Source organism: Centroberyx affinis, unplaced genomic scaffold, assembly GCF_046629955.1.
Source record: "Centroberyx affinis isolate AG114_WGS23_722 - 3 ecotype Tasmania unplaced genomic scaffold, CSIRO-AGI_Caff_v1 ptg001051l_1, whole genome shotgun sequence".
NCBI classification, from domain to species: Eukaryota; Metazoa; Chordata; class Actinopteri; order Beryciformes; family Berycidae; genus Centroberyx; species Centroberyx affinis.
This window is the reverse complement of record NW_027279604.1, coordinates 92501-104662: the sequence shown is the minus strand read 5'-3', so window position 1 is coordinate 104662 and position 12162 is coordinate 92501. Positions and strand designations below refer to the sequence as shown.

The 12162-nt window shown below is 43.6% G+C and overlaps 1 protein-coding gene across 1 annotated transcript in view; it reads left to right on the top strand.

Annotated features, from left to right (window-relative positions):
• Positions 1 to 12162, top strand: part of adgrv1 (adhesion G protein-coupled receptor V1) — a gene marked incomplete at its 5' end in the record, with an annotated part of 117162 nt that overhangs the window by 77668 nt on the left and 27332 nt on the right. Inside the window, 2 exons of the mRNA XM_071522979.1 lie at positions 2352 to 2468; positions 8347 to 8525. Coding sequence (XP_071379080.1) covers positions 2352 to 2468; positions 8347 to 8525 — 296 coding nt within the window. The remainder of the gene's footprint in view (positions 1 to 2351; positions 2469 to 8346; positions 8526 to 12162) is intronic.

Genomic DNA, 12162 nt, shown 5'->3' with positions numbered 1-12162 from the left:
AATGATAACGTCATCAGATAAATACACAAATAAGAGAAACGTACTCTACTTAATAGATCTCAAGAGCTTTTACTAATAATAGTAGTTGTCGCAGTAGTGCTACAAACAAGCCTCTCGTGTCTAGTTCACGCTGAATAATGTTACGTCTTGTAATGTTGCATGCTGTTTACATAGTAAATCTATTTTTATCCTTACACTGACAGAATCATTAGATGGCACAGTGGTGCAACTACATCTTACAGTAAGTTGCTGTTGCTGTGGCGAATGATGATGATGATGATGATGAAGATGATGGTTGTAGGTGGTGGCACTTACAGAGCTGATAGTGATCAAGAGGATAGCTTGGCAGCTCTCCTTGTTGCGGTGCAAGTATCTGGGCAGAGCCGCTTCAATCTATCACACTTGACAGTCTTGCAGTTCTGTTCCAAGGATGTGTGTGTGTGTGTGTGTGTGTGTGTGTGTTTGTGGGGGGACTAAATGAGGATGACTCACCCTACCAGAGGCTGACCTAGGTAATTCAGAGTTTGCACACACACACACACACAAACACACACACACACACAGAGACAAACCTCACACAGAACTCGGAGTGTCAGATAATTACAGCGGGGCAGATCAAATCCAGAGATGGAGATGGGAATCGCAGTGAGCTCTCTTCTCAGACCTGAGTGACGAGTCAGGTCTCTTTTCCTTGAGATTCATTTGATGACATTTCCGCTTTAATAGGTGTTAAGCAGTAAATGGTGACAAGAAAGATGGGAAGGAGAGACAGGACGAGTGTCTGTGCCCTTAGTCTCCCCTGCCCATCCCACTGGTTGATGTGTTGTGGGTGAGGTATAAGTCTGAGTGCCAAGAATTTAGTGTTGTGCCCTTGTGAGGCACTTTGTAGGTGCTTGGGTGGAGGGGTGGTGGGTGTTTGATTGGAGTGAGTGAAACTATGTTGACTTTGAAAACCTGTTAACACCAGAGTGTTGTAGTAGCACAGTGTTGTAACTAAGAGAATCGCTGAAGAAAATATTTACTTCATGTATTAACTTTTAGCCAGTTAGAAAAACACCAAGCTACTTCCTGGTATGTTAATGTAACATGCACCCAAGTAGACACAAGGGTTTGAACTCGAGCTGAAGCACAATCGGCTTTTGACCGGCCTTTGATGGGATGTGCCCACTTGACAGCCCCAATAATATACCCACTCTCTAGGTGGGTATATCTAGGTTTCTAGGTTTCTACACAGTCTTGCTCAGCTTAATTAAACAGTGCAAGGGATAGTTACATTTTACCTGTCTGCTGGAGAATGACTAATTTATCTGTTCTCCTCACTTCAACCCTCTCCACCTGTAAATAGCTCATTTATTTTCAGTCTCATTCCCCTATGTCTGCCTCATCATCATTCTCCCCACGTTCCTCTGATGCTCCTCTCTTCCATTCACCGTCTTCCTGGTCCGTGGTGTTGGCAGAGGGCCGGGTGGTGGCACGCGGTTACGTAACAGTGGCCCGGCTGTGCTGGCACCGCTCTCTCTCTGTGCCGTAGGTTAATGAAGCTCTCTGACGGACAGTAGAGCAGCAGTATTTTCAGCTGCCCTCATGGCTTTTCTGCACACTCGAATGTCACAAATTGAATTTTGGCCCTGATTCATTCCCTCCTACAAAACTCTCTCTCTCTCTCTCTCCCTCTCTCTCTCTCTCTCTCTCTCTCACACACACACACACACACACACACACACACACACACACACCACATACTTTTGTCTGCAGTGTTATTCTGCTATGCCCTTTATACTGTTATTTGGACAAGTGCGCACACACACAGACACAGACACACACACACACACACACACACACATGCCCACATCTCTCTATGTGTGGGATGGTACAAAAGGAACATTTGTCAGTGTTGTTTATGCTGTTGATGTTTTTATTTTTGGTCCTGCCTGCATAGCTTGCTGCATGGTGATGTAACAGGTCTGCAGGATAGGATCTCTCTCTCCCAGCGGGGTGAATCTGAATCCTCCTGTCCCACCTTTAAAAATGCATGGACTTTAACACAAGCAATAAATCGCCTCATACACAATCTGCCCTGCTGACACTGCGAGGAGCACTGCACCTGTCTGTGTGTGTGTGTGTGTGTGTGTGTGTGAGTGTGAGGGTGTGCCAACTACAGTAATGTGCGTACAAAGTGTCACCATGTTCTCTGAACAAACAAATTATGTACATAATTGCAGTGAAAAAAAATCGTACTGCATTCTTGGCAAAGGGTGAAAGGATCGCTTGTACACAATGGTAATTAAGTTGTGAATTACCTACTAAATTCTCCATAAACACTGTATATTTGTGTTGTTGTTTTTTTACAGCTCTGTTTCCTGGTGTCGACTTTCCGCGGCCGAATGTTTTCGGAGGACAGCTGTGCTGCTCTGGCGCTCTTCTCCCACTACTTCCACCTCAGCCAGTTCTCCTGGATGCTCATACAGGTAAAAGCATGTTAGCAGGGAACACTGGACACAGACTCAAGATAGCAACTAAAATACTTTGCTGGCCAGTGAGCTTGTTATAGCAATAAACCCATATATTTTGACACAGAAACATTACAACCATCCCCAATAGGCTTCCACACAGCGAAAGCCACCAGAACTAGACACACACCTACAGTACCATACCCAGCTAGAAAAAAATATGGTATTATGATGGAGAAGCCATCATGCCATTGCCCTATACAGCTAGACTGTGATAGATGATATTTTTCAATTGCTAGTATAAGCAGCTCGTAATCTTAAGCCTTGCTGACGCATAGATGTGTGTTATCAGATACTGTATATCACTGTATTCCTGCCCAATCACCTGGATAAAGAGATGAGTAAGAGACTGTTTCACGTATTCAGTAAGCAGTATCACCATGTATAGGACTATTCATGTGGCCATGACCGGGCCATGTCTGTCCAGTCTACAAGCCTGAACAATGAAGTCTATTCACTAGGCCTTCTGTCAGACAATGGGCCATAGTGAGAAACGGTAACACTAGAGAGTCCATAAGTCAACCAGTCTGTCAGTTAAAGATATGCAGTACAGCAGATGAAGTGTTCTATATACAATGATATGCCTTCATATGGTCACATCCTTTTTTTTTATTTCTACACTGCTCATTTTCCTGCAATTAATTACAGGGGTGTTTCTGGAAATGCGTCAGAGGGATCAGATTCTGTCAGTAGATGGATTTTCACTAAGCAGATAACTGTTCTCTCCTGTCAAATGTGATATTTCTCAGTGAAGGGCACCTATAAGTAAAATCTCCTCCCCTGCTCCTCCCATATTTTCCTCATGACTTGGCATAAACAGGGTTGCCATTCTTCTTTTCGTTTCTTACGTAAAGCATGTGTGTTTTTTTTATGTAATAAGTAGTGAAACCTCAGCCCTGGACCATGTGGGCTTAGCCAGGTTTTCATTAGAGGGCGAGATGGAGGTGCCAGAGTGCTCTGTGACATGACCTTTGACCCTAGACTGGTACCTCTTAGTAAAACCTCACTCCTACCTAACCCACAACCCCCCTTTTTGACCCTCAGCCCTCCCTTTCTTTTTAACTCCCTCTTTTGTGACATAACTGCTGAGAAACAGAGTCAGGCAGGCGAAGCCCAGGCTTGCAGCTAACATGCACACACTTAAAAAAAAAAACAGCCAGGCCGGTAAGGAGGTAGAGAAGAGAAGAAACTAAGGCTCAATTTACTTGGCAGCCCAAATCTGCTTGACATCACAAATGCTTACACATTGAAATATTAAGATTCACCGTTATCTGTTCGTGTTAATACAGCTATGAAAACATCAGATCTGTGCCACACAAAGAAAGGAAAGAAGAGAATAAAATTTTTAGCTGGCAGTGTAAATCCAGCCTAAGCCAATTTTAATCCCTCAGAGAATGTATAGATGACTTGTGACCTGCTGAAGGAGCCAGGAATGTGGTGAACGAGGGCCGGAGTGCACCATCAGCCCATCTAGAGAGGAGCACTGGTAGCCCCTTTACCCCAGCTGATCCTCCTCCTCCAACAAGGCCAATGTGCTGTCTCCTGCCCTGTAGTTAATTAGATTCATCTGTTTTTATTTAATTAAAATAATTATTGCTTATTTAATTTCATTGTTTATTTATTTTTAGTATAAAAAAGATGAAACTGCTAAGTTCTGATTCACTAGGGGTTGGGGAGCACTTCCAGGGGAAAAAAATTAACAAGAAAATCACCATTGTATATTAATGTACTGATCAGATTTCCATATTATGAGTTGAATATATGAAACACTCATGAAAATGTGTGTCCTCAAACATAGTATTGTTCTCCCCTGATGTTACATGTGTCATCCTGATCCTGGATCTGATCCTCTTACTGACTGGTTTCTTAGAATCAAGAGGAAAGACAGGAAAACATGAAATTAGTAGTTAAGTTAAAACATTGTTTGAAAAGAAAAATAAATCAGTAAATGCCTTATTTACTTAAGAAGCTGGCAAAGCAATTTTGTGTCTATATTGTTGGTGTAGTATATATTCATTTTGGGAATGACTGCAAACTAATTTAGGTTCATCAGGTGGTGGTTGACTGTTAATTTGCTCAAGCTCAAATAATATTTTATCTCTTTAGGTGGGAAAGATGATCTTTGCCTTCATACTGTATCATCCCTTAAAACTGTTATCGCTTTCCCAACTATGTTTAACATTCTTAGCTAAGTAAAGTCATTCAGGTTGGGTTGCAAATGAGCTCTATCACAAACATGGAGTTTAACCTATAATATAATGTGTCACACAACAGTGTGCTAAGGTACTAGGAGACCTCACCCCAAACGAACCTCCTCTTCTCCCTCCTGTTTCCTCCTCCTCCTCCTCCTCTTCCTCCAGTCACTGACTGCTGCTGCATTGTTTCCTTCACCCCTCAGTCTTTTACAATGTGTGACGTTTGTAGGAAAACATTATCGTTGTTTATATAGTGGATATAATCTCTCCTGGCACATATGTTATTATGCTTTGGTTAAGTATTATAAGATTAGCGCTTTGAATAAGCTAAGGAGAGTGGCTACAATAGAGTCATATAGGGTCCTAGCTGTGCTGTACATGCTGAACGTATGGTTTATTTTTTTTCATATCAGAATATTTTCCAGATGACCTCTAAGATATCTTAAACCAGGGATAAAGGCCAAAGGGTTCCATGTGGCTAAATAAGTGTTAGAGTGTGGAGGAAGAGGATCGGCATAGAGATGAAACATGTTTTGATGTAGGGAGCTGGTTTAGACACACATGGTAGTGGTTGTGCTGATTTCATGTGGTGGAGGAAAAGGTAAACTATGATTCACACTGGAAAGAATTCAGAACTCAGGAAAAAAAAACCAGTCTGGATAAAAAATAGACTCGGGATATTTTAAGTGCATTTATAGCCTGCTATTAGGACATAGGGTATTACATCTTTCTCACACATCTGTTCTTTCTCTCTTCTCCCCTTTTCCCTCCCTTTTCTTCCTCTTTACATCTTTTTCTTTCTTTTATTCACTCACTCACTCACACTCATTCACCTTTACCACTTCTCAAATTGCTCTTGTTCTTTAATAACACAACCAAAATGCATCTTTGGTCATTTCTCTGTCCCTGTCAGCACCCATAGTAGCTGATGATGAACATATCGCTGACTCTGCTGTCTTCATTGACGTGTGTCACACTGAAACCCTTCTGTCTTCATTGACGTTTCAATATCGACCTCACAGATGTCTCACCACTCACTTTTCCCCATATCAGGTAGCTGCTTTCAGCTAAGTGGCCGATATGAGCGGGCGCCAGCAACCTATCTCAGACCATGAAGAAGACTTTGGTCAATAGCTCTGGTGTGTGTGTGTGTGTGTGTGTGTGTGTGTGTGTGTGAGAGAGAGAGAGGATGGATGTGAGGATGTGCACGTCCAATTGTTGATCAGGGGATTACACGCTGAAACAATGCCAGAAAAAACAGCCTTAATCACTATGCTGACCAGCTTTGTGTCGACTGCAGACTGCAGAGGCTCGCCAACCTCAGCTTACCCAGGGACTGCACAATATTACATAACACAACAGCTCTGTCAACCAAGCAACACCTGCCAAAGCCTTAGCCCTTGTCTACTATGGATGTCCACCCCGATTCACTGTGCTAGTTAGCCAGACAAACAGCCGGCCAGGTTGCCAGTTCTATAGCTGTTTAGCCTGGCAATACCTGCCAATGCTGTACTCCTAGACCAATGCATGTGGGTAGTCAGATAAATGGACAGCCATTCAGCAAGCCAGCCAGCCAGTCAGCCAGCCATCTGGTCAGGCCTACAGCTGGTTAGCTAGGCAACACCGGCGATGCTTTCATCCAAATCAGTTAGACAAGAAGGCGAAACAGAAAGAAAGAGACAGAAACGCAGTCAGTGAGCAACCCAGCTAGTCAGCCTGCATATTGGCCTGTCCCCCAGCCATTTAGCCCGGGAACACCTGCCAGCGCTTTATTCTTGGACCACAGTATCGTCAGCCAGTCAGGCAGGCAGATACTGCGGAGGGAACAGCTCAGCACAACCCCATCCATAATCCATTTATCTTGACGGCTCCAGCCCGGTCACAGCCAAGGAAAGGCAGCTTCTGAATCTGACTGACGCTATGCTATTGTCTCAGTGCAGTGCAGTCAAGCTGTTACACAACTGGAGTGTAGCTACGCTGTGTGTGTGTGTGTGTGTGTGTGTGTGTGTGTGTTGTGTGAGTGGTTATACAATAGCTATGCTGAGAGTGATGCTGCTAACAGAGGAGAGCAGTAGTTATGGGGGGACAGAGGTTATCTAAGGGAGAGGTCAGTATGCCTGAACCTTCTGTCATTAGTTACATCACGGTACTCTTTGTCCATTTGGCCTGCTAAGTGTCCACTGGAGCCACAGTTATACAGACAGTCAAAAACATCATCAGCATTAGTTTTATAGCTGTTGAGCTCTTGCGCAATTGGTTATTACTCTCAACAAAAAACAAATCTTGACTGTTATTTCTTTGCTAACAAGGCTTGGAAAAAAAAGTTTTTGCTTTTGCTTTCTGCTTCATTGATTATAAGTTCTTTAGAGTCAGTAGAAAGTCTGATGTTAGTGAGGCAAGCTTGACTAAAGGTCATCAGTTTGTATCCCCAGCCTGGTAAGGAGGATTGGAAAATGGAGAGCTGCTAAGTTTTGCCCTTGAGCTTAACCTTAAAACTTAAATTAACCTTTGCTCTGCTCCAGTACATCAGCTGAAGTCAGTAGTTACACTTGTCAGCTCCCAGGTGTTTGAGTGTTTATGTTCCCGTTCTCCCACCTTTCCTCCCCAGGCTGCTGCTCCAAGTAAGAATGTGTTCTTGCTCTTAGTCAACCTGCTTGTTAAGTTAAGGGTTCAGTGCCTCCATAGTGAATAACCCCACTCTTATGTTCAGAACTGGATTGGAAAGATGTGCTATTTTCTGTGTGTGTTGTCCTTTTGATGTGGACATAAAAGTTGTGTCTGTGCGGCACCCAACAGGTGCTCAGACAAGCTGCTTATGTAACAATGCAGGACTAAGTGCATCAGATGGATGAGACTATCAAAGCCTGCTAGATTACAAAGCAAACACAGCTGTTGAGGGTGTGATATGAACTGTGTGTGTGTGTGTGTGTGTGTGTGTGTGTGTGTGTGTGTGTGTGTGTGTGTGTGTGTGTGTGTGTTATTGTCTTTCTAAATGACCAAATGTCCTCACATAGATAGAAAGATGATGAAAATCCTCCACAGTGGGGACATTTTGCCAGTCATGATGACTTTAAAGGAGCATACCGGTGTTTCTGCATGTTTTAGCCCATTTATTCATGTATATTTACATTACTACCAACCATTTTCCATAGCATATCACACTATTTTAGATGTTTAAATGCGTTTTTCCTGCCTTCTATGCAGCCATTCTTTTTCATTCATGTCAGTCCGGTACGAAAATCAACTTGCAGAGACTTGAAACTTGCTTGAGACAGGTAATCCATCACACTTAACATCCCGCCCGGGTTTATTTATGTGAAAGCTACATTATCGTTGTGTGGTAATTTAGTTGAATGCTTGCATCGATTTGAAAAGTCTGCACGTCTTCTGGTGCGTTCATATGCCGGTGGGAAGCGCCGGCATCTGGGTCTTCACAGTCAGCTGCCAATCAGCATTGCATTCACACGCTATTTGGTTAGAAAATCAATCCCAGAAGACAAACAATGAGCAAACTTGGGCATCGGATGATGTGGATTTGGCTGCTTCATGCTTTAAATAAGTTATGGCAGTTAGTCTGGCTAACTATCAGGTATTTTTCTCTTTGCAGTATCTAAAGTCCTCTTCTCAACCTGTTTCCCCAGGCGGTGAACTTCTGGCAGGTGCTGGTGATGAACGACGAGCACACGGAGCGCCGATACCTGCTCTACTTCCTGCTGGGCTGGGGACTTCCTGCCCTGGTCATCATTGTGCTGGTCATCGTGTTGCTGGGAGGCTTGGGATGGAGCATACACACTGTATACGGATTGGTGCAAGGAGATGTGTGAGTGGAACCCACATACACGCACGCACACACACACACACACACACACACACACACACACACACATATGCCATTGACAATTATGGGGCAGGGTGTCGTTAGGATGGATGGAGAGGAGATGGAATAGACCCAACAAGAGTCTGCGTCCTCCAGTGAGACAACTTGTCAGTATTTGTTTAAACCAGTGTCAGCCAGTCCTGATGACTTCAGCTTCTTTTTTAGGCTTAAGTAAATTCCACTTCAGACTACAGGAGAGTAAACAGCAAACACCCGCAGTCGAGTCATCGCTGAAGGACTAGTGACGTCATGTGAGGAGATGGCTGGCCCGGCCAACTGGATGAATAAATGAATGGGTTTCGGTGTGTGCATGCGCGTCTCCCTGCAACGAAACTCAAGTCTTCACCTTCGAGGTGGAGGCTTTCACAAGGCAGGGTGTGGAGAGGGAGGAGGACAGACCTGAAATAACCCATATAGAGCTGTGTGTGTGTGTGTGTGTGTGTGTGTGTGTGTGTGTGTGTGTGAGAGAGAGAGAGAGAGCTAAAAATAACCAATAGCGACCTATTTATAGAGCACCTGAAGCCTAGACCACTGAGGATGAGGTCACCCTGTAATATCTTGCACAATGGTCCCTACTACATTATGTCGGTGTATCTTTAGTGTGTGTGTGTGTGTAGTATTTGTCATTGTCAAAGTAACCCCTCTTTTTTTTGCAAAGTGTGTCTGTTTCTTGTGAGTCTTTGAGTGTGATTAAGTGTGTGTGTGAAGGGCGACGTAAAACACTGATTATAAACTACATCTAAAATTAGCCAGTGGTCTTAGGTGTGCCTGTTTTCCTTCGGATTGAGTGTGTCAGCGTGCTTTCCAGGCCGTGTGTGTGTGTGTGAGACACTGAGCGTATACATGTGCCTTTCAAGGACACAGAGGTGTATTCAGTTTCCTGGGAAGCTTACCTTCCTCCTTCAGGGAATGAGGCAGCCCTTCCCTCCTCCTCTCCTCTCTCTCTCTCTCGCTCTCTCTCTCTCTCTCTCCCTCTCTCTCTCTCATCAGTGTAAACAGGTGACCTCTTGTTTTCTTGCTTTCAGGCGTTGTCTCAGTTCTTATTTCACCCTGCATGCGTAGAAACAGGTGTCAAGAACAGCGATTACGTCAGTAGGGCCTGCTGTTGTTTCATATATATTAGGTATTGTGTTAACTGGTTGTTCACCTTTTTGTTTCGTTTTTTTCATTAAGATATGCCTGGGTAAGGGCAGAATAGACTAGGCTGCTATCGAATAGAATAACAGATCTCTTCTTAACTCTCCTTATTTTTCTCATGTTTTCCTTTTTCTTTTTTCCGTCACCCCCTCTGTCGTGTCTGTGGTGCCAGTACCTTGTCTCCCACATCTGATAAAGTTTGTACTTTAATGAGCTCCAGACAGTCTGGGGCATGCAAGGTTCTCACGCTAGCTAGCTGGGTCTCAGACTGCAGGACTGCAGGACTGCAGGAGAAAGTCACTGGTAGCCTCGTGGGTAATCCTACAGAGAGGAGGAAAGCCCTGCCTCTGTGTATAGGTGTGTGTGTGTGTCACTTTATAATCTTTTGGCCCTCTCAAAAAGGGCATGTAGTTTGGTTGTCACAGTGGCTTGGCAGTTGCATCTGTTCAGTCCAAGACCAAACTGCTAGTGGCGAGTCGTCTTTGCCACAGTGACGTGAAATACTACCACTAAGGGACCAAAGTCATCAAGTTTCAAATTCTACTGGTAGAAGCTTTAAGGTGAGGTTTTCTAAAAGCTATTTGTGCCCCACTGGTGTTGTATTATCTTGTTTGATGGTGATTGTGATAAAATGAGCAAGTAGGGATTTCAGCAGAGAGAAAGGAGAAGGGAAATAAACTGTCAGAGTTACTAGAAAATGGAAAAGGCCATGGTAGTGGAGGGGATTCACAATTAGTTAATTGGTGGAAAATTAAGAGAAAGACAGAGAGAGGGAGGTTAACAGATGGCAAAGTTACAAGATGACTATGCAGTTGCACACAGAGAGACCTCCTTATTGCCTTGAATCTAATGTTAATCACTCAAAACAATACTTAGCCCCCCATGTTCATTACTACACTCATTACCCATGCACAATTGACCAGCAGGTCTGAGCTTGCAAACTTAAGATGCCATGAACGCATCGCTTTTAATGCATGAGGCATACTAATTCTGATCTAACTTAGGTGTGGCTGCATCCAGATTGTAAAACCTGCAACTTTTTTATTTTGCGCTGCAACTGCTGTGATTGGCTTTTGCTAGCGCAGTAAAGGTCATGAAAATAATTTGGCAAATTCAATCTCAATACAGTCTGTCTCTGTGTGCTCTGTGTGCTCTGATCTCTCTCTAACTTTCTTCAACTTCAGGGTTTCCTACCCAGCTTCAGCCAAACCTCCAGGCTGTTTTGTGGTGGCCATGTAATTCTCTCTTTGTCTTCTGATCTTCTCTTTCAAAAGAAAGAGAAGAATAGAAGAATCTTTTCTTTCTCTCTCTGTCTCCTCCATTGCACCATTAATTTCTTTCTTTCTCTCTAACTCTGTTTCTCAATCCTTCTGACAAGCAGAGCTTGAAGACACAAGCTGGTTTCTTGTCAGCAATTGTATGTTATTATATGCCCACAAAGAACTCAGTAGTTAGCCAGAACAGAAACTATGGCCTACATGTATTACGGTTATCTGGCCACATTGTTTTGTGGATCATGTGGGTGTGTGTGTTCCCGAAACATACAGAAATGTTTACATGTTTACAAACAAGTAGTGCAAGTAATTTCCCGTAGAGGCTGACAGTATAACCTGACACCTAGTTATTCTATATAGGTTGGTTTATTGCCTCACCCGTAGATGAAGTGTAAATTTAGAACTCAAATGTACTGCGATCACACTGTGGAATGAACTCTATGTAAACTAAGGTTACTGTGAAAGTGCGCGCTCTTCCTTAAGCCAGATTTTATTCATATCATCGAATTCATATTAGGAGTGCCTTCTCCAAGAAGGCCCTGTGCTTGAATGACCGGGACCTGTGTAAGAAAGAAAATCCCAGCAGCGCCTGTAAGGAAATCTCCCATGAGAGGCATTGCTCACCTCATTTCTACTCTCTTAAACCACCCTATAGTCAATGAAATGAGCCTCTCTGTAGTGTTTTCTTGATCCCACTCCAGCAATCCTTGGGATTTCACTTTCTTGTGAGACCTAGGCTCCCGAACCCCTCACAAGGCCACAGCAGGACAAATACCCATGTTACAGTATGTTTACCCTCTCCTAGTCTGGCTTCTTGGCTGGGACAGCATGATGCAATGCTTTATTTGGCATACCTCATGTTATGTTATGGCTAACATAGACCCAATTATTTCTCAGTGAATACTGAAGACTGGGGCGAGGTCTGGTCTGTATCTTCTGCTCTCGCCATGCCATGTGCCAAGTCTGGCTTGTGAAAACGACAAAGTCACATGAGTATTTTCATAGTTGTTTGGCTGTAACGGATTATCTGAGGATGTTGATTTTCCCAGAGACCAACAAATTGTTCAGTTTTTTCCAATGATGAGAAAACACATGAGACTGAACAGGAGATGGGAAAGAACTCCTGAGATTTCACAGAAAAAGGAACAGGAACAGGGAGACATACAGTT